This window comes from Melanostigma gelatinosum (assembly GCF_949748355.1).
Source record: "Melanostigma gelatinosum genome assembly, chromosome: 6".
Lineage (NCBI taxonomy): Eukaryota > Metazoa > Chordata > Actinopteri > Perciformes > Zoarcidae > Melanostigma > Melanostigma gelatinosum.
This window is the reverse complement of record NC_136639.1, coordinates 15,226,728-15,248,710: the sequence shown is the minus strand read 5'-3', so window position 1 is coordinate 15,248,710 and position 21,983 is coordinate 15,226,728. Positions and strand designations below refer to the sequence as shown.

General features: G+C 42.4%; 2 protein-coding genes across 3 annotated transcripts in view; one reads left to right on the top strand and one right to left on the bottom strand.

Annotated features, from left to right (window-relative positions):
• The first annotated feature begins 668 nt into the window (after positions 1-668).
• Positions 669-21,983, top strand: part of iqgap2 (IQ motif containing GTPase activating protein 2) — a 29,788-nt gene continuing 8,473 nt past the window's right edge. Inside the window, exons 1-20 of one of the 2 annotated variants that reach the window (XM_079270623.1) lie at positions 669-880; positions 3,460-3,559; positions 8,569-8,725; positions 9,221-9,298; positions 10,703-10,779; positions 12,919-12,986; positions 13,691-13,804; positions 13,911-14,089; positions 14,688-14,775; positions 14,966-15,129; positions 15,443-15,530; positions 15,752-15,915; positions 16,045-16,205; positions 16,520-16,644; positions 16,837-17,000; positions 19,948-19,974; positions 20,270-20,360; positions 20,891-21,058; positions 21,197-21,339; positions 21,564-21,734. In XM_079270623.1, coding sequence (XP_079126749.1) covers positions 835-880; positions 3,460-3,559; positions 8,569-8,725; positions 9,221-9,298; positions 10,703-10,779; positions 12,919-12,986; positions 13,691-13,804; positions 13,911-14,089; positions 14,688-14,775; positions 14,966-15,129; positions 15,443-15,530; positions 15,752-15,915; positions 16,045-16,205; positions 16,520-16,644; positions 16,837-17,000; positions 19,948-19,974; positions 20,270-20,360; positions 20,891-21,058; positions 21,197-21,339; positions 21,564-21,734 — 2,373 coding nt within the window. In that variant the 5' untranslated portion in view covers positions 669-834. The remainder of the gene's footprint in view (positions 881-3,459; positions 3,560-8,568; positions 8,726-9,220; positions 9,299-10,702; positions 10,780-12,918; positions 12,987-13,690; positions 13,805-13,910; positions 14,090-14,687; positions 14,776-14,965; positions 15,130-15,442; positions 15,531-15,751; positions 15,916-16,044; positions 16,206-16,519; positions 16,645-16,836; positions 17,001-19,947; positions 19,975-20,269; positions 20,361-20,890; positions 21,059-21,196; positions 21,340-21,563; positions 21,735-21,983) is intronic. The other variant, XM_079270624.1, reaches the window with a different exon arrangement.
• f2rl2 (coagulation factor II (thrombin) receptor-like 2) lies at positions 17,221-19,183 on the bottom strand. Its single transcript, XM_079270625.1, has 2 exons — positions 19,010-19,183; positions 17,221-18,679 (listed from the first exon to the last, which is right to left on the bottom strand). The coding sequence occupies exons 1-2, from the start codon at positions 19,071-19,073 to the stop codon at positions 17,619-17,621; spliced, it is 1,125 nt and encodes a 374-aa protein (XP_079126751.1). The 5' UTR covers positions 19,074-19,183; the 3' UTR covers positions 17,221-17,618.

The following is a 21,983-nucleotide window of genomic DNA, read 5'->3' as shown; positions in this document are numbered from 1 at the left end:
CACAGAATGCTTGGGATTATATTGCATTATATTTTCACATTTAGAATTGTCACATGCTGCCTGAATTCTGTGTTTTCCTTTGCACACATAAAGACAACATAAAGTGGTGCATGATAATTTACCGGAATGAAGGAAATGAAATGGCTGAGGTGGCTTTCTAATGGGCTGCTGTTTGTGATCTAAATTATATTGCTCAGAATAATAATAACAAAAAGTATATTCAAGGCAGACAATTAGCCTACATTTTAATGAATGGTGGACGGTAGGGGATCTGGATAATGTATAGGGGGGTGCCAGAGGGGTAATATAAGAATTAAAGAGATGCATGAAGAGTAAAGTAACACATATGATGGGAATAAGCTCACATTGAGTAAAACAGACAGAACAGGCAGATGTCTGATGAGCGACAGGTGGAGCGACATTAGTGCAGTAGTGCTGTGCCGGTATTTACCATTTCCCCCAGTGACAGTGAATGCAGCATGAGCCACCTTTTGACCAGCAGGTGGAGCAAGGTGCTAAACGTCCGTCTCCTGTCAATCATTTCACTTCAGAGCGGAACGTTAGCAGGGACAAGTTAACACTTAACACTTTGTTCAGGAGCCAGAGAAGTGCACACCATGCGGCTTGTCTGTCGAAAGTGACAGTTCGCGCTTTGATGAAACTTTTGAAGACTGTTGAGCCCCATTTTTTTGGCTTGTTTCCCCTCCACCGGTTATCTTATTCATATCAATATATCCTGAGAGGCGCGGCATACTGCTGACTGGTCGCTGTCACGTTCGCGCGCAGGTTTATTTCCAGTTCAGACGAGTCCGCAAGTGGAGGAAACGACGCAAGATGTACCATGAAGAAACCGCAACTCTACAAAAGCCACGCTATGGAAGTAAGACACACGTTTGTTCTAACGGGTTCTTCTCTCATAAGCACAGCGTTATATTGTGTGTGTGCTTGGTTATGATACGTAAGATGTCTGACGAGCGACAGGTGGGTCAGTAGGATCCCTGCAGGAGTACCTCTGACAACATGGAGAGAAAGAAATGAAACGTGGTCTGAGGAGAACGAGAGCGATTCAATGTTGAATGGAAGAGGTTATTAGGTGAGGGACTCGCATGCTGCATGTCAAATGAACGTTAGAGCTACACTATTGATACGTGCGGTGTATGTTGGGGCTTAAATGCTGTAAACACTCTCAGAAATGTGACCCAGGAACGTATTGAAATGTATTTTTATTTTCTTTCAAAGTGCCTCCAACTGCACCACAGTGATTGTGTATTTATTTAAGGTTAATGTCGGCAGCTAGCATATCAGCCTGTCTACACATGAGGCATTTTCTCACAGGTTAACCATTAACCTGGGACTGTGCTGCTGTTGAGACATTTATAACTGAGTCCATGAGCATGTTAAAAAAATGTAACTGAGCTCACTGATATATAAAACAAACAACTTTAGTCTGCAAAGTAAGAATAAATTGTATCTTGTCACTGACCAACATCTGTGGGCAAAGTGCAACTTTGAGAGAGATAACACCAATCAATTATGTCATGAGCGCAATCTTTTTGCCTGTGACGTGTACCATTGAATTTCAATGACAGGACACCGTATCTAACGCAGTCTAGGTAGATGTTCAGCTACTGCATCCAGAAGAGTTGTGTGTCTCTAGAAATACGGGCACACATAGTGAGTATTTGTTGTAAAGGCTGTGAGATCTTACATTAGTTACATTAGTTTGTGTGAAACAAGGCAAATAACAGACCCCCTGCATGTGTATTACTTGCAAGTGCTGTTATGGGACCTATGCAAACCCAAAAGCAAAGTCTGTCTTGATTTGTAGTTCCCCCCCCCATGACACACAATCATGTAGCCCACAACTTAGGTCCGGTGATCCTGTGACACACAAAGGCAACAAACTCATCCTGAGGGTTAAATATAACGCTGAGTACTTCCAGGAAGTGTGTGAGTGAGTCAGTCAGTTGAGGGAGTGTGTGTAATGGCTGCGCTGGGGCTGCATCCACCTCTGACATGAGTGTTCATACACATCCATGTCACACAGCGGCACAGCTGGGCCACTGATCTATGGTTGGATGACCAGACACTGTGCTCATCAGGCGTTAGGCATGAGACTGGACATCCCATTTTGTGTGTTTGTGTGTGTGTATGCAAGTGTTTGTCTTGTTTGCCTTCCACATGCGAGTATGATGTGTCAAGCCTCTATTGAGACCGATTCAAGCTAGATTCAGTAGAATGTACTTTAATGTCCCTTTGGGGGAAAATGTCTTTGATTCCACGTTCCAGGTCCAAACTCAATAAATAAGATATACCGGTACAATTTATAGGCATAAAATGCTACATTAACAGCTGAATTCATTCACAGAGGACTGTGACTCGTATAGCGTGTGTTTTTCAGTCTCACTTGATGTCCTACACCCTAATACACTCGCCTGTATCCAAAACCAGGACGCCGTGCTTAGTCCGGTGGGAGAAGGCTCTGTTCTTAAACTGAGCCCCCGGGTGTGAGATTGTCTCTTCACTCGGCCAGAAATAAAGAGATTTGATTGGATTAGAGCGTTGGGGGGGGGGGGGGGGGGGGGAGATCTCATTAAGCTGCAGGTAAAGGTCAACTCTCGGTGGAAGTCACTTGTCAGCCGGGACCCCCACTAAGGCCACTTTGACGTGGACTTTTAATTTCGCTCAATCAGGGGTTCATTGGGCTGTGGGATGCAGTACAGTTTCCAACAGGAACCCAACAGTTAAAATAAACACACTTTAACCAAATGAAACCTCTCAGTCTTAGAAGCTATCATACTTTGAAATGCGCTTGCTGTGCAGTTTCTGCCAGTATGTCAGTTTAATGAAATATTTCTATGGTGAGGAGATTCTTTACTTACCTGGTTGCTGATGAGGGAATGTTGGGTCTCTGTACGTCTCTGGAGATAACTTGTTATGCTTTTGATGCAATATAAAACAATTGAATTTACAATCAACAATGAAGAACTGTAGGCTATATCCATGTGATTGTTTCTGCGGTGTAGTGTTTGAAATGGCCCATGGTGTAAATAAGCTGTGTCATGCATTTATGAATATGAAACCTACCCAAATAAATCAGAATGACTAATGCAGGTTACATTGTTTTAGATACTGAGCTATAATTCAATCTAATCGACATTCTGTTAATGTTGTCCAAATAGATTGAGCAGGCTTTGATTAAAAACCATATAAAAGATTTGTTCTTGCATGATAAATGACGGCGGTACATAGGGCATGTGATTTTGTTTACATTTGCCATAGTGTGACATAATCAATATCATGAAATGGACTTAATTAATATCATGATAATCATTTTGCCCAGCCCGCTTTTACAGTAATTGTGTGTATTTAAGGCCAATTAGAAAGCACGACACACTAGCATGTTGAACAATGAAAAAAAACACACTGACATCATTTTTAATATGCATTCTTATCCAGCCATTCAGGACGATGAGAGGCTGTCGGCGGAGGAGATGGACGAGAGGAGACGACAGAACATCGCCTACGAGTACCTGTGTCACCTGGAGGAGGCCAAGCGGTAAGACGGGAAGACGGGAGGAAGGGAAAAAACCTTGTAGATAAGAGGAGCTTAATGCTGACTACAAGCAACCACTTTTCTCTATAGTGTTTACTTTAACACTCAGAGGAATAACCTTGGGTGCAGCAGCAGGTCTCTTTAATGTTTGATCGGGTACAACAGTTCTGGAGTACAAGTCTGTGTGTTTTAATGAACATCGTTACATATTAACAGCAGGGAGTGGTTGAGAAATGAACTGGTGGAGTGAAAGAGAGGGGAATATGATAGATAAGGGAACAAAGCGGTGTGTAATTGAATCATTTTGGTTGTAGCATAGCATGGAGTTGTAATGATGGACAAAGGCAGAATCAACAAGCAGCAGTCACGTGAGATGACGACACGGAGCTGTACGCATTGAGGACGACGTGTGTGATTAAGACATGGGAGGTGCTGACTTAATGTGGCCTAAACCTCACTGATCGCTGAAATAATCAAATACAACACAGAATTATTTTTGAAGGTTTCTTGATCATTTTCTCAGTAGGTTTAGTAAATACTTTTGCAATGATGAGTCTTTGAATAGCAGTAATTCTAAAGACGACATAAACCTGATGAAGACGGTCTCTTGCGTGGTGCCTGAGCAAAACTAAACCACTTCCTGTCTTCTTCACAAGGGCATCCATCCAAGCAGAAAGGAACAGGAAGTGTAATCATGCCTCTTTTTACACCCTGATTTTGTGACAACTCTGCCGAGACTGACAGAGATTGATTTTCAGGATTGATACTTGAATTTGCACTTGATCTCAGTAAAGACTGTTTGAATAGCCGACATTCTCTGCTTATGTCACAGGATAATAAGGGTCTTTAAGGGCAGGTTGGCTAGACTGAGCACAGATTCAGTCGTCATCAAAATGGGGCCACGCCTAGATTGTCCCACATTCTTCTTCTTCTTTTTAGTGAGCTGGAAAGTAGTGGAAGGCTAGCTCAGCCCCACTGCAGCAGTGTAAGGAACAGGTGTTTTAGTATCACTCTGCAGCTAACTTCAAAAGGATCACTATTCAACTCTTACACTCACACTTTCACTTTCTAGCTTCCTGTTATTGCATCCCAGTGCTACTGACTTTCCTGTCAATTGTGCAATGAAACCTTTATTCTGGGAAGGCTGTCCAGTCAGATTAGGATTAAGACTGCTGCTAATGAAGCCGTTGACCACAGAGAGCATGGGATTAGGTTCTCCTCTCTGGAGTCAGGAGTGACTGAAACAAGCCAACCATAGTACTCCTGGGTTTTGATCTTACAAGACACATAGTTTCATTATACACCTATATTTTTCTCAACACTCGTAAAAATGTGTTTGTTTAATTAACTCCAGAACTGGCCAATAAATGCTCTTCAGTGATTCAAGAAGTGGGGAAAGAAACGCATCCTCTTCCTGCAACATAAATGAAGCGCAGCTACTTTTACATCCTTTGTTAACTGTACATCACCATCAAAGAGGTTGTATTGCCTTTTATCCAATGCACTATGGTGGAGCGGCATGAACAAATAAATAGCAACAAGCGGTTTCACTGAAAATATCCTCCGCAACATCTTTGATTTAAAAATACAGTTAGTTTGCTTCCAGTGCCTTACATGATACCAGGTCAGCAGGATAGCAGGAATAGTACATTCAAAGCTTTTATTGGTTCATTTGCGGATGGCTTATGTCACATATGAACTATCACATTTACCCAGACCACAGTAGATTGCCCACATGCTTTGTTGTTCAAAGTCCCCTGAAGTGCACTAGGTAGAGTGCTGAGTTAGTCTTAACTTTTGTTGTTGTCAGCTGCTAGACACACACAGACAGCATACAGAGTAGTGTCTAGAATGACACTTTGTACCTTCAGCCGTCGATGGTTTAATCTGTAGTTCTTGTGGATGGGAACCCTTTTGGTTTGCTTTGATACAGGTCCACTGCAGGATAGCTAGATCATGTGTTTTTACAGTCATGGATGTTATCCTAATTTTCAGATGCACCCTGCCCTCCCACATATGCTAAATTTCTCTCATTACACACACACACACACACACACACAGGCACAAACTCATGACCAGCGTGACGCAAGCCTTCAGGAGACACTCGGGCGACTTCACAGAGACCGGATTGCGGCCACTGATAGCACCATGAACTGTGCATCACTTGTAACGGCTCTTCATGTGGCATAGTATAAATGTTGTTACAGAGAAAAAGAAGAAATGTAATTTTCAGGCCGTACCTACAGGTCAAGCACAGCGACAAGGTGCAGAAACATTCCCCAATAGATTAAAAGAAGATGATAATTTAAAGTGGAGGACAACAGTAAAGATATCATCGAATGCTGCCGGGATCACTGGAAAGTCTGGCCATGACACACCATCTATAGTGCTGAGCTTTGTGAATTGGATTTTTGGATTGGTTTTTGCAATGAGGCCCATTTGTGTAGAAATATGATATGTTACCTAATTTAAATACGTGCAAATAGCACAGGATCACTGAGAGGCTATTTTCACAGTTCGGGGCGCATTACAACCTTTGCGAGTACTTTGAGCATCACACGCGTATGTCCTTTTTGGCTTACTTGTGCAGGGTTACTGGCGGCAGAAGCCACACACTTGTTTTGGACTTCAGATTTAAGTCCAAGAGTCCAGAAAGCGGCGTTTTGTTTTGCCCGGTGAGTTTCAGATTGGACAATGACAGGAAGGCCTGCTTTGGAGGGTTGTAAACAAGAGCCTGTCCTGCTTCAGGAGACGAATTCTGCCGGCATTGTTTTAAGTACAGGAAGTGGAGTTTCACAGGAGAGCTCTGTTACGCAGGATGTTCCTTTGACTATGTTTTTCGTCCTCTGTTATCTTGAATGTTGTCGGCATTTGATCTCCATTCATTTGTCTCTTTTATGGAGATATGAAAGTTAAAGTATTCAACAATGTGTCTCTATTTTGCCCTGGTTGGTGTCAGTCTCTAAGCTATTTTGCGTCTGTGGGCCTGAGTGCTTGTGTGTCTGTGTCAGTTTCATTGTCATGCAGTCTGACATGTAACGCCATGTGCCTGTTGAGGGTTAACTCTTATTGATGTAACAATAGCGTCTGCTTGTTGCAAGGTTTTACAGGGAAGATGCATCGACTGTACTACTGTACTGTACTTTCCATTCTAAAAAAACAGTGAAGTATGGCAGATGTTTCTTTTTTGCATAATCTACAGCATCAGGAGACATAATTGGATACGAGGATGCTCTATTCCTCAAGGTGCCCATCCTACACTGTCCACTGGGTTTGTGCGTTGCCGGTGCACGATGTGTTGTGGTTTTCCTCTAATGTGCTGACCAGGTGCTGACACATATTATGGCAGACTAGTTCCTGTGAGCGCCCACACAGCCTTAATTAACCTAAACAAGGTGTCTGTGGGCGCATGCATGTGGGAGGAAGCACTTTGTTGCTTGTAGACGGAAAGGCAGAAGCTGCTGGTATGAATGAAACGCTTCAACCAAACATAAGGAAGTTAAATCACTGAGCATTGTACTCTGCATAAAGGATGCATATAATTGTATGATGATGAGCAAAAAGGTAAAACCCTGACGTATAAACAGTTAGTTTTTAGTGTGTGTGTGTGTGTGTGTGTGTGTGTGTGTGTGTGTGTGTGTGTGTATGTAGCACTTCCAGGCAGTAAGATGTATAACAGATTTTCAGACGATGATGATTCACCGTGCTCACAAATCATTCACTAGCTCTTTGGAATGGATTTTTTCCTAATATCTCTGGGAGTAGTCTGGCAGAGATTGCTCTGAAGCTGCTCTTGAACCGCTTAAAGGAAAATCTGTTTGGAAGAAGGTCAACATTATTTTAAAACAAGCCGAGTATTGTCCATTCAAGCTTTAGCGTCTACCACATCTCTCATCACACTCACGAAAACACATTTTTGTCCTGCGGAAGTGAAACTCATCAACCTTCACCAGTGATCAATTTAGGCTGAAATAATATTTACAGGTAGTGTTTAGATCCTGACGAGTAAAGCTAACCTTTAACCTTTACTGTAAGTCTGTCCACAGCCCCCTTCCTAAAGCATGCTGGGCTCAGTGTGGGCTCAGTGTGGGTGCTGCTGTAACGATGCCCAGTTCTCACTGGCCTACAGACTGCTCTGTTGATCCGTTTCACTAAAAACATTTCAGTTAATTATAGCAGCACTGACTTGATAAACTATCGTACATCTGGAGTTTGTGTTGTCCTAATAACATACATTTAAATGAAGACATTAAAATGAATGCAAAGTGTTCATTTATTATTGTTTTCAGGCTAAAGCTGAAATGCTCTTGTTGTTGTTTACACAAACGTTTGCTCTTTAACGAATTCATACATTTTTTTAGCCAGTGGACACAATGTATCTAGATCTGAGTTGATCCGGTAGAAATTCATTTGAAGGTGCTATATTTACTAACTTTGAAATAAAATCTTATTCCTACTGTCCCACCTCAGTATTATAGATCAAAGACAGCTTTGCACTGTTATTGTCGTCATGATCTAAATTGGTGTGTTCGCGGCCCACTGTCGTTGGTTTATGCTCAGGGCAGCATTCAGCCACCTCGTGAATTGCCCTGCACTCCGTAGTGCGTCTCAGACGGCTGGGTGAATAGAGTGGATGATATTTGTTTATTCTCTGAATGTAACCATAGCAAGCTGCTCAGTATTATAGAGACATTTTAATGGAAATTAAACTGGAAACCTCGCCAGCCACTTAGATGAGTTGAGCTCTTACTGTACTTCTTGAGAGTCGTGTCTTCTCATCTTTATTTATATTCATCTCAGCTAGTTAAGCGATGGTTTGAGATTATTCACTTCTCAGCTTTATACTATTAACTTGCCAGCTTAGACTGTAACCATTCATGTTTTTAGATATTTGATAGTAAGTTAGTTGTTAGTAATAACGATCTCAAAAAGGGGTTTTCCACTGAGGTCAGTTTGGTTGCAAGAGATGAAATTCCCTGCCTGCTCTGAGATCAGTATTTGTGTACTCTCAGGTGGATGGAGGCCTGCCTAGAGGAGGACTTGCCCCTGCCCACAGAACTGGAGGAGGGACTGAGGAATGGTGTCTACCTTGGCAAACTAGCCAACTTTTTTGCCCCCAAAATAGTGTCTGAGAAAAGGATCTACGACAGAGACCAGGCCCGCTATAAGGTACATCTTCCATTCTTTTATTTACATCCAGCAGTCTTCAGCTAAGGTTGCACTACATTGTAATGTTTCACCAGTTTACATCATAGCAGACATGAAGAACTTCCTGACAGTTTTAAACGGTTCCACACAGGAAAGGGATAAAAGTAGCAGGCAGTTGTTCGGACCTACTACAAAAGTGTCTGAGCGAGATCTTCAGCCTGACTTTGAGCTCGTTGCTTTTGTCTTTGGCGAAAGGCAAACACACTTTATCAGACTGTGAGATAAGTGAAGGAGTCGGCATGAGGTTTTTAGTTATCGGACCCGCTCGGCTGTTGTGCGTGTTTTAAGGCCATCGATGATGAGCTCGCTTTTCTATAACGCAGCATTATTTGTGCATGCCATAACAACCTTTTTATCACCGTTTTTCAGATTGCAAGCGGTAATGTTTTGAACAATTTCTCCGCACTTCCTCATATGGTTCCATTAATATGTCTGTACTCCTGTTTTCATCTTCAGAGCAAAGGGCTGCACTTCAGACACACCGACAACACAGTGCAGTGGCTCAGAGCCATGGAGTCAGTAGGTCTCCCCAAGGTAAGCCATCGGTAACGCAGACACGCATGTTCAGTGTACAGACCCATTTCAGTCGTTAGTTATCATCACACTGACAACTAATGTCTCTGATTTGTAGATTAATTCAAGCTTATATAAAACTGTTGATATTCTATGAGAGTCTTTGCTGACTCACTGATCACTTGAGCGTCTGTGAGATTCCATTCAGGAACAACACACACGGTAAACAAGCTGCTGAGAAAAGACATGACTCATGTTAATGCAGGGTCCTCATCAGCACAACAGCAGGTGCTGTTTGAAGGCTAATCAATTATACGTGTTCATGAAACATATGAGTTGTGTTTAATGAAGGGAGACGTGACTTGTTTAGTTGTTGAGTCATTTATTTGCAGCAGATTACATTTTTCAAACTTGGGGGAAAGTCTTTTTTTTTTTTTTGTGTGCTAAGTAAGAAGTTGTGTTTTTATCTGACAACATAGTGTCATTTAACCACAGTAACGGTATATTAAATGTCCTACAAACCCATCCTATAAACAAACAAACATTAAGCTAAGAGGGAGACTTGTGATGCTTTGCAACACAAACTTTCTGAATTAGCATTCCTTGACTTTTTCATGTGTTCATTGGCTCAGGGTTAATCGCTCATATTGGAGGTCAGAATCCTACACCGAGAGAGAGTTTGCTACTGGAACTAACAGAGTAGAATCTATCCGTCTATTCATCCAGTAGAATCAAAAACTAGGACAGGATATAATCTATTGGTTGCTAAATGAATTTCAGCCCGAAGAATCCATCCTCGGTCAGTAAGACTGAGTCAAATACGTCTTTTAGTCATTTAAGGTAAAAAGCTGCAGAGAGTAAAGGGTGACACACAAATATATAATCAGTTAACACAACCTGTTTTTACATGATTCTTCAATTACAAAAGGTATCATAAGCTCAGATTCTACTGGAAAATATAAATAGTTTCATCTCTGTGACCTGATTCACACACTGCACTTACACATCTTTTAAGAATGTAAACACTGACGGATGAAATTGTGTTGAGGGTGTGGCAGATCACAGAACAGTAGTAACCACATTGCATCTTTTATGAGAAGACACAAAAGACTTCACTGAGGCAGATCTTTTCTGTGTGCTGCCCTTTGGGATCCTTTTTAAAGTAATTTAAATCGTATATATAATAACGTCGTCTTATCTGTAGCTTTTTTATTTCACCATTCATGTTTCGGAGCAAAATCATTATGTTGAGAGCATTACTCAGTTATGGCTTAATGAAAGACATTATATAACAATAAATATCATTATGTTCACCCCTTTTAACTTCTGATGTATCTACAGGTTCAAATGTGAAGACAGCATTGTTGTGGATATTGTGCCACTGATAGAAGAAGAGTGACTCATGTATATGGTGTCTGCTTTCAGATATTCTACCCTGAAACAACAGATGTGTACGATCGCAAAAACATGCCTAAAGTGGTATACTGCATTCACGCACTGAGGTAAGAATAAAAGAGTGAATTTTAACTTCACTATCTTCATGTATTTCTCACTTTTGACACCAAAATTGCTCCCTCACTTCGACAGATTGTTTATGCAATTGCAAGTTCCCCAGTTGCTTTCTTCCTGAAGATGCCACACCTGACTGTCATGTGTGATTTTACGACTAAGAAAGAAATGTAAACCAGTGGAGTAAACCATTTGTCGTAGCTGACCTAAAGGCCCGCTGCTGGTGTCTGACAGTTAGAATTAAACTATGAGCTAATGGGCAGATTACATTTAGCAAGAATGTCATTTGTCTGTATATGTTTGTTAATCTGCTCATACTCTTTGTCCCCGACAGGCTCACTGTCTAATTTGGATTCATTCACTTTAAGTCTGTGGTTGTGGCCGACATTGTCAGACACTTTGGTTTGTCTTTGACATGTTTAAGGTTTGAGTAGTTATGTAGCTTTCTACACGGCAGTGTATTACAGCTACAGAAGTTAAGGACAGCTCGTATGTAGGAGGACAAATGTCTTACACTGAAATATTTACAGTACTCTGAGGGGTTCAGGCGTGACCTCTTTTTGTTCCCATTAAGTTCAACCTTTTCATTTATATGTGAAGAGCAGAAACAGTACTTAGTGAGTGATATGAAACAGGAACTGGAACATGTTGTTTCTACTCAGGTTAGGCTGAACGGTTCTTGTCAAACACAGACCTTTTTTAGGATTTGTTTCAAGGCTATATTATACAGTACCATGCATTTGGCTGTAGGCAGCTGGTGCTGCATTGTTGCACATTCACATGCTTTCAGTCCCTCAATTGTCCAATTAACTATTCAATTACTCTGAATAGTTTGTGTTTTAAACACTTTTGATGAGCATAACCACACTCTGAACACTGCTTCTAATACATCGATGCAGCATTTAATCCAGGGCTTCCTGGTAAATTGAATGTTTCAGTGCACAACTCTTTACTTGTAGTCTCGCCACAAAGGGTCAATTATTTGTCATAGTTTCGGGATTGTGAAACTGCAAAAAAGAAAGTTTATGACCTTACTGTCACTTGGGTGGCTGGAGACTCGCTTTTTCTATTGAGGGGACTTTGAATGAACTGAAAGGTCAATTTTATCCATCTGACCCTTCCAGTCAGCCAAACACAGATTTCGGGAGTGGTTATGTCAGCTGCTTGGATTGTTTTTTCTGTCGTAGTGTTTCGCTCGGGTCCTGAGAGAATTGGTTTCCTTCCCTCTTTATGCACACACGTGCTCTTCCTTCCTGCGGGTCCAGCTTGCGTCCCACAAGGACCCACTGAATACTCTGCTTCCCTGGGTATGGAGGCAAAGCAGCGGATGCTCCTGCACATTCAGTGTGGTGGAAACTTAGAAAGGGAGCACAATGTAATGGGGAAAGAGCATAGTTTACAAGTGGATTTTAAAACATAACGACAAAGTGGTAGAGTAGTTTGTTGTCTAAAAGGAAGAGGAACACATGGAAATAAACAAGGAGGATCCTCAGTCTGGAGATAGCGAGTCAGCTGGTTGTCAGTAACCCCTGTGACTTGTAATCGGCCACCTTCATTAATCCCGGTCAGCTGTAACTGTGTTTGTATCGCAGACTGAATCAGCTGCTTGTTCAAACATTACCCTTTGTTTAAGCATAGTTCAGATAGTTGTTTACAGCTCCCTGTGTCCCAAGGACAGAGTACATTCCCATGTTTACACACTCACTGTGCCCTAAGGGCAGAATAACCAGCTACTACAACTGGTCCACTCAGAGCTGTGCTGATGCCAGACCTGCCTTAATTATCTATAATTCATGACCACTTATCGGGTACCCGCGGGAAGATGAAAGTTTTATGAAGTTTCCAGCCACCTGCCTGTTGATTTCAATGCTCATTGGTGGACTGAGCCGGCTGGTTGCTGTCAGATGGTGCTTCTTGTAAAGTGAGCCAACACCCCCCCCCTGTGGTGTACCTGTGACAGGCTGCAATTAAAGACCACGAGGAGCAACAACCATGAAGGAAAAGGGTCCAAAACTGGTTTCATGATGTCAGACTGTAGAAAATGGCACATGTTCCAAACTTCTGTGTGTGTGTGTGTGTGAGAGAATCTTACGGTGTAAATCTTATGGTCTAAGTCTCATTGTTTATTTCAGCTTGTATCTTTACAAACTGGGCATTGCACCACAGATCCAGGACCTGCTGGGGAAAGTGGCCTTCACAGGTAACACCAGTGGAAATTGGCTTCTCCTGAAACTGAGCGATATACAATAACATGCACCTTTTTAAACAATAGAAGTTATTCATTGCATTATTAATTGCTTTTAAAATGAAGGATAAATGTTTCCATAGGGCTTAATAAAATACTGCTGTGTATGCACCTAGTTGTGCATTCATATTACGAGAATCCTCTTTGTGTGGGAGGTCATTTTATGAACTAGTCCTGTTGGAAAATAATTGAAAAACACTAAATAATGTTATCATGTTCTCTCAAGCATGAACCATTTTATGAAGATTTTTATAAACATCTTGTCTGTAATTTAGATTTTTGAATTATCCAACATTTCACTTTATCAAAATAGCCCCTGCAGCCATTCAATAGGACACACATGCACACTCACGCACGCACAATACCAAGCTTCAAAGCTCTTGACATTGGATTGTTTTTTCGTTGCAAACTAACTTTAATTGAACTTAAAAAACGTGTTTGAGGATTTACATAGTGAGCACAGTTATGAAAATGTCAGAGTTATACAGGTCCTCAGAAAAACTACATTTAGAATGAAAGTGTTTTGAGAATCATGATTTTCATTTGATGATTATGCCGAAGCAAAGAGAATGATATTAACTAATATAATATACATGTATTTTAGTTTTTACTATGCTTTGCTCAATAACCCCTGACATCGGTGTATATCTGTCTTCTAGAGGAAGAGATCAGTAACATGAGGAGTGAGCTGGAGAAGTATGGCATTCAAATGCCAGCTTTCAGTAAGATTGGAGGAATCTTGGCCAATGAGCTCTCAGTGGATGAAGCTGCCTGTAAGTCCTCTGACGTTGTAACTAATCTCTGGATCATTTTGTTTGTGTTGTTTCCTAATGTCTTTGTGGCCAGCACTGAAATGTTCACACACACTGTTGTTGTTAGTGCATGCTGCTGTGATTGCCATCAATGAAGCGGTTGACAGAGGTCAGACATCTGTGACAATGGGAGCCCTGAATAATCCCAACGCAATGCTGAGGAATAACCAGGAAGCTCTGGCCCAAGACTACCAAGACACACTGAGCCAGGCCAAGGCTCGCAAGCGGGATCAGTCCTCAGGACGGGTGAGAAGCCAGGGACCACTTGTGTTTCACCGTCATCATTTATACATCAATGTTTGGTTAATTATCTGCTTTCTTTGTATATAAGGGTTGATTAGACTTTCACCGTCTTTGTTACAAAGTTTCTTTGCTGAAGTTCCTCTCTCTCTCTCTTCACTTGTTTTTTGGACTGGTCAGATATTCAGTTACATAAATGCCGAAGACCATTAAACATTGAGACCAAGTTTGAGTAATGGAAATAATTCAAACTGTTGCTCTGAGCCGATATGTCTGACTGCAGTGTCTACTACTGACAACTATAACGACTACACTGAGCTTTGAAAGGGGTTGCCTGCACTGACTCACTCTATAGGCCTTGCCAGCACATTCCAGTGGCTGCAGTGTCAGCTCTACTTCACCAAACAAACCCTCCAGATCGCCCGGCTTCTCGTCTCCCATTGTCTTTACAAATACTGTACAAACAGGAGCTTAATAGCTGAAATGTGAAGGCAGCAATTCAACTTCATCAGTATGAATGGGGAAACAATTAATGTGATCAGAGAAGAATTAAGTGCTATGTATATGCATGTCCTACATTTATATATTTGTCCCCCTCAATTAGCGCTCATCGATTGCTACTGAAGAAAGAGATGTTTATGAGGAGCTGCTGACTCACCAGGAGATCCAGGGCTGCATTGACTTTGTCAACAGTAAGGACTTCCTTCCCGCATGACACTTGCATTCTTCTTTAAATTCTGTCAAGTACCATGAATGCATTTCTTTTTGCATGAAAACACTTTACTGCAGTTAATATCTATCCATTCCATAAGATTGGTTTGATTCAGGAAAAGAAACAAATATTCCTTAAATTACATCTGTCTTGTTTCTTCCCGTCTCTAGTCCAGGCAGCAGTACGGCAGGTGAATCAAGCGGTGTCGACCCAGGACGAGCCTGCTCTGTTGGCTTCACTTAGGCTTGACGCTCTGGGCCTGCTGGGTGTTCAGGAGTCAAACAGTCGCTGGTACCTGGATCATTTTACCACCTACTGCCAACATAAACCCAAGGTATACTCCGGCTTCCACTTGTTAAGTCCTGCTGTAAACACAGCACTTCATTAGCTGAACAGATGTAGTGTAGACACTGATGAAGGACTGTAGCTGTTGCTGATATGCTGCTTTAACTACTCAGCGAGTGAAGACTTTGTGCTATTAAGAACAGTCCATCCACAACTCACAAAAAAGCTAATCGGCCACCATAACTTCATTTGGAATGGACACCACCAGACACTCTGCCCTCCACTTTGCCCTGCTTTAAAACATGCTGAATAATGGGATCTTGGTGGTATCTCTCTAGTGAGCTCTAATCTTTGTGTTGCAGGATGGAGGGAGGACTGTGATGGTGGACAAAGAGGAGATTCAGAGAGTTGTCAGCTCTTGTAATGACTGTGCTGAGGCAGAGAAACGAAGTAAGCAACTTTTGTTGCTAACCGTAGATGTGTATTAACTCATATTTGCTGGTCAGTTGATAATCGCATATGTACGCAGTAGCAAGCTATGTTCTATTGCACAGTACAGCTCATGATTAATCTTTAAAATTAGTAATTGGAAAGCCAGGAAGAAATGTAATTTTATGACTGACGAGGGTTACCTGCAAGACATGACTACCTGTGATCCTTTTCTTGACCAGAACTCGAGGCAGTTGCAGTGATCAATACAGCCATTCGTCTCGGCAATGCAGTGGAGACGGTGGAGGAGCTGATGAACCCTGAGGCACAGCTGCCAATCGTCTACCAAAGTGCGGCCAACCTCTATCAGGCTGAGCTTTTTAGTTTACAGCTACAAGGGGGACGGGTGAGACATCGTGTTTGCAATTTTGACTCTTTCATATGTGGACTCGCTTGCTGAAACGGGTCAGTGCAATATGTATACTGTAGTTAAATGTCACTTCAGGCTTGTGATTCAGACCTTTATGTTTGTTAGTCTGGCTTGAGCCACGAGGAGCTGAGTGTAGCTGTGGAGATGCTGTCAGCTGTAGCAGTGCTGAATGAGGTGCTGGACACCAAAGACCCCCAGGCTGTGATTGAGCAACTGACAGACTCTCCTCTGGGCTTCACCAACATGGATCAAGACAACCTGAACAGGTAAAGATGGCTGAGTTGTTCTGTAACATTCGACCTGTAATCGCCCTGCCTTCAGGTTTAGTGATGCTGGTAGCGATCAAGTTCTCTTTCATGATTACCGTTTTGTTGTTCCTGCAACTGTGGCATTCACTGAAGTTAAATGATGGTGGTGCAGGATGAATTTTAGGAGAATAAAATGAATTGGATTAAAAAGTTACAGGTGTAATGTCTTCAGGTTGCCCATCACTTCACTCCAGTGTAGGTCTCTCTGTACTGTCACTTTGCCAACATAAGGATGGGCTGATGTGTTCTTCTTCATGGACCTCTCCCCTCAGGTATGCTGACACTCTGATCGAACTGCGAGGCGAGGCTCTTGCCAAGGGCCAGGAGTTTCTCACCTGGAATGACGTTCAGAAATGCATCGACACAGTCAACGTTCAAGTCCACGAGGAGCATGAACGTAAGAAAGTATTGCTGTTTCCTGCTTATGTTTTAAGTGGTGTAGCTTGTGGACATTAAAGGACTTTTAAGGCAGCAGTTTCAAACCTTGGAAATAGTTTTATTTTATCAGTGATAATTATTTAAATACACACAATAAATGAAACTCATTGAATGATCAAATATCAAATGTATTGTTGTCTTGTGTTTCCAGGCATCATAGCTTTAGCCGAGATCAATGAGGCACTTAACTCAGGTGATCATCATCAGACGCTTGCAGCGCTGCTCCTCCCTACAGCCAAGTTGACCGGGGTGAACCCAGTCACAGCCAAACACTACCACGATGTCCTTCAACATACCAAGCGGCTCCTCTGCCAGGTATTGTGACTCTATTTATATAGCATTCATGCAAAAAGAAGGTGTTCTTCCTCTTATATTCCCCAAGAGCAAAATATTTAAAAAAAGAAGCCTTTATGGATGCATAAACCGGTCTTGTCATTTTATAACCTAATCTCATTCTAATCATTAGTTTTGTTGGATTTCCACAGCAGGCTCCAGTTTACATTTCTGCATCATTATGAATGTGAAGAGCTAAATGTTGATCTACAAGCGTTATGTACATATTATATGAACAAGAAGGCCAAGAGGGAATAGTTGTGTGTTTGTATATATTTGTATTTAATTCTGACTTTTAACATGGCAAAGAGAAAATATTATTGTTTACAATTGTGCGTCATCAAGCCAGGGTTACTGTGTTGACGTGATAGGCTTGTATTGGATTCACAGTGAAAATGTTCCCTTCCTGATCCTAATATTCCTAAAACTTCACAAAGCTCGGTGTTGTTTTAGACCCAGCAGAGATCGCAGTATCGCCCTGTTGAATTCACAGCGTCCAGTTTTAACTTCACCATCTTTGTTTCTGTGCTTGCGCTTCCCTGCTGGTTCCCAACAATGCTCCGGCAAGGAGAAGCTTTTTCTGTGCTCACGCAGCCAGTCTCACGTCGTAACAGTCTGCCTCTGAGATATCCGCCGGAGGGAGATGAATTTTAGTTCTGAGGCTGCCATCTTAGAAATGAGCGTACACAGGAAGGGATCCAGACAACTGTGGAAGCAGCAGAGACACACCGCTACTCTGTAGTATCCGTACAGTCTGTCGTCCCCACTGGAAAACAGGCGGATGTAGTGGGCGATATGCAGGATGCCGCTAGGCAAGAAACACACCACAAAGATGATGAAAACTAGAGTGCTGACCCTGATGAACGGTTTCCAGTCACAGCGAGATTGCCCGAGGTGGTATACCACGGCCACATGGGCATAGATACAAATCAGAAAGGGCACTACAAAACCCAGACACACCAGCATCAGCCTGTATGGTACCAGCAAGGAGTGTGACTTTTCTTCTAGGGGAAGTACATCATGGCAGGTGGTTACCCCCAGCTGGATAACCTGGTAGCTCTGCCTGACCATGAGCTCAGGCACAATGGCAGCGCCGAACAGGAACCATACAACCAAGCACGTCCACACTGCCAGGGTAGTCTTAGCCAGCCTTCTGTACAAAAACGGTCTGACCACAGCCAGGTAGCGCTTCAGACTGATGCACGCTATAGTTTGTGCTGAACTGTAAACATTGCCGTAAAACAAGGCCGTGATAAGCCGGCAGGAGATTTCCCCAAATACCCAGTTGTTCCCGTTGAAGTGGTAGTGAACACGCAGCGCCAGGGACAGCAGCAGCAGCAGGTCCGACAGGGCCAGGTTCAGGTAGAGAAGTAATGTGGACGAGGACTTCGCTCTGAGTCTGAGGAAGGCCAGAATGTAGGCGTTGGAGGGGATACCCACCAGCATGGCCAGGATGTACGATGAAGGAATGACCCTGGTGCTGAGGACCCCTGTGGTGTAGGCTGTCACTGGGTCCTCCGGGTTCACATGCAGTCGAGGGTTTGTGCTGGGATCCAGCGGGGCTGGCAGGCGGTTGGTGTGGTTACGTTCGTACAGCGTCCCCTTGAAGGTCTTCGGTATCGCACCGGGTAGAATACTGGTTTGGGTCCAGGTTCTATTTCCTATAAATAGATATACAAACAATGTTCATGGCTCCAAAGCAACTTAAATCTTAAAGTAAAAGTATGTTTGAAACTACAGTAAAACATAAATTCTAGTTAATCACGCTGTCTGTTGCTAATTTAAAAATAAACCTTTCCATCATAAATATATTGGAATGATTTAAATTTTGTATTGACAACTAAAATAGTTAATTAAACAATAGTTTTGTCAACCACTTGGTGCGTACCAAAAAGATAATGTTTCAAGTATAAATATCAAATATTGGACCCAAGCTTAAACGTATACACATATTCTGTTGTTAAACTCTTGAAGTGTTTTAATAAACTTACCATCGTGCTGAATGGTTGGCACTGCCATCAAACAAATGAGTATTCCTGGCACAAGGTCGGCCATCTCTCTCTCTCCCGTCTATATCCCAGCGATTTTAAGGTTTCTTGTCTTCGCCACTCGTTGTTGCTTCTTTTCAGTAAATGTAGGAGTTCTCCACCGGTGGAATTTGCTGTTTTGCATCTCTGCAGCGCAACAGTAGAACTGATAACGGTGTGTACTCGAGCCTGGCTTCCTGCGAGTGCGCTGTATGTAGGGCGCTCGTCCGTTCTGCACGGTGCAGTGAGCACGTTTCCTGTGCAGGCTTGAAAACTGAATTCCCTTCTGCCTGCGTCAGTAACTGCCCACTGACTCGCCGTGGGGGGAGGACAGTGTCAGGTTCAACAGCTGTGATCCAACAACAAATCCCACTGATTAAAGTTACAATAAGTATTTTATTGTGGTTTAGGTTATTATGGGGTTTTGGTATTAAAGTTGATTTTGGCTTTTGCAGTCATTGAGGGTGACTGTAACCTTGTTGTGTATTTGAGGAGTCACTACTGTAATGGATGTTTTTAGATATTGTAAGCTTCGGCATGAAAACGTATGCTATTTATCCAACACCATTATGTTCTATAGCAACTATACCATGGACGTATTATCTACTTTTTTTTTTCCCTGGCAAAAATTTGGTTCGATGCAGATGTAAACAAAAGAAGCTATGTTTAGTCTGCTGTGTGTTTTAATGGTGACTTCCTTCCTGCTAGCCCTGTGGTCAGGGATACACCCCAGGCCCCACCAGAGCGCTCTAAAAGTACCCCGAGAACAAACGCAAAAGTCACACTGAATAAATATTCTTTGTGGTTGTTGTGATGTTACATTGTCACGGTCTGTGAGTCTGGGCAGGATATGTTTGTGGTGTAACTATTGTCAACAATCAACATTTTTTCCTTTTCCTTAGATCTTACCTCTGGACACAGAGGAAATGGTACTATAATGGTCTATTATTTGCCGATGCACCAGCTTGCGTTGTCAGTGTTGCTATGAAGTGCGACTGTCGTAGAGCTAAATCTCCACAATCCTAACTTGATGAAGTTGCATCGTAACTACAATCATTTCTTACCCTGGACATCAAATGTTTCGACCAAAATGTTTTCAAAACTATTGTAATTTGACATCAAGTTAGTATTGTGCACGAACAATGCCTTGTGAGTCTGAGCTGTAGTTTTGTCTCTTCCATCTGAAAAGAGGAGAAATGACCTCGTGTATTCACCTGATTGTAGACTTCTGGAGATGAGTCTGCAGTGCTGTGGTTGGACCAAATCCAAGAGGCCATACACACAGCCAACCAGGGTGAAGAGGAGGCTGTCGCATGTATGTACCCAGAGTTTAAAGTCACTCATCCAAACAGCATCTGGTCCGGGTTACTTCTTCTCACATGAGTACCAGATTGTGATTGTACAGAAGATGTGCATTATTTTCACATCACCACACCACTCTATGGCAGCGGGCTCATTATTGTTCTAAATGAATACTCATAGATTGTATCAGCTATTGGCTACAGTTGACAGTGTGCCAGCACGACATTCATTTAAAGACGTTTTGATCACATCTAGGCATCGAACAGATTTGATCAATATTGCCATGAATCATGGCTTCATCTCTTGTGATACGTAGTTGATACTTTGGCACCGGTATCAGGATTGTTTTGGTCTTTCTAAACAACATAGATGACCTGTGTGTTGATACTGTCATTATTGTGTGCACAATACTGTGATTGTGAAGTGTTTTTGCTTGTTTTGGACTGGTCCTTTCTTACTCATCACTTTTTACTTTGCAGTTTCTGTGTTTTCATATTTGACTCAACAAGTTTTTTTCCGGATCGATCTTGTTTACGTTGTTAGTGGCTGGAGCAGTCGCTGATATTAACAGGACAGTGGCCGAGGGGGACTCTCAGGACACACTGCAGGCGTTGCAGGTTCCCAGTGCAGGGCTGAGAGCGGTGCTCCCTGAATGTGCAGACGCATACCAGGCTGAACTGGCACAGAGACAAGCGAGCAGTGCCACTGAAGGTAACTTGACCTACTGCACAAGAACCACAAGAAAGGAAGTTCAGTGTTTCAGAAATTGATGCCCACCTGATTTTCAGATGTGGGTGTCAATATGACGTTCACTGGGTCTAAAGGGGCGCTCTCTCTGCTTCCCTTCAGGCAGCACTGATGGTGTGTGGGTGAAGCATTGCATGAAGGACAGATATGACTACTACTATAACCTGGAGACGGGACAGGGCACCTGGGAGGAGCCTGAAGGATTTGAACCCAATGGTGGCCAGCTCAGTAAAGAGGAAATCCAGGTACCCGCTGCTGCACTGCATAGTTTCACTACTCTATTATGCAATGATGCGTTAACATGCTGACATCCCAATGATGGGATAGATCTCCTTCTTGGTTTAACAATGGATTCAGTCATAAAGATTTTAAAATGACACTAATAATTTGATTAAACATTCACACTGTAGTTTTTAGAGTCAGTTTTTTGTTCTGAAAATCTTTAAAACAAGCCTTTCTTTCCTTTTAGAGTGTTGTCAGCTGTTTGACTGCAGAATACAACAGGGAGCAGTTATGGATGGCCAATGAAGCCTTGGTGACCCAGCTGCAGGCGAGGGTCAGAGGTTACCTGGTCAGGAAAAGGCATGCCCAGAGAATGGAGTATCTACGCCAGCAGGAACCACACGTCGTCAAATTGCAGGTAGTGTGTGGACCCACTATGACTGTTGTCAGCAATCCGATCAACTTCAGTGAATTTGCAAACATTATACTGACAGTATATGTTTCTATGTTTGCATCATTCTGGAAGGAAAATCCAAAACCAGATAAAGCACATAACATGTTTATTTAGAGCAGTGACGCCTCAAAGACAACACCAGATCAACCACCCAGGTTTAATCATCCATGCGCTGGTGTCACTGATGTAAAACACACAACTTACGTTTTTAAT

Coding starts and splice junctions, on each gene's coding strand:
- f2rl2 (XM_079270625.1), bottom strand. CDS start 19,073: ATGGCCGACCTTGTGCCAGGAATACTCATTTGTTTGATGGCAGTGCCA. Junction 18,680..19,009: donor GCCAACCATTCAGCACGATG/GTAAGTTTATTA, acceptor ATCTATTTATAG/GAAATAGAACCTGGACCCAA.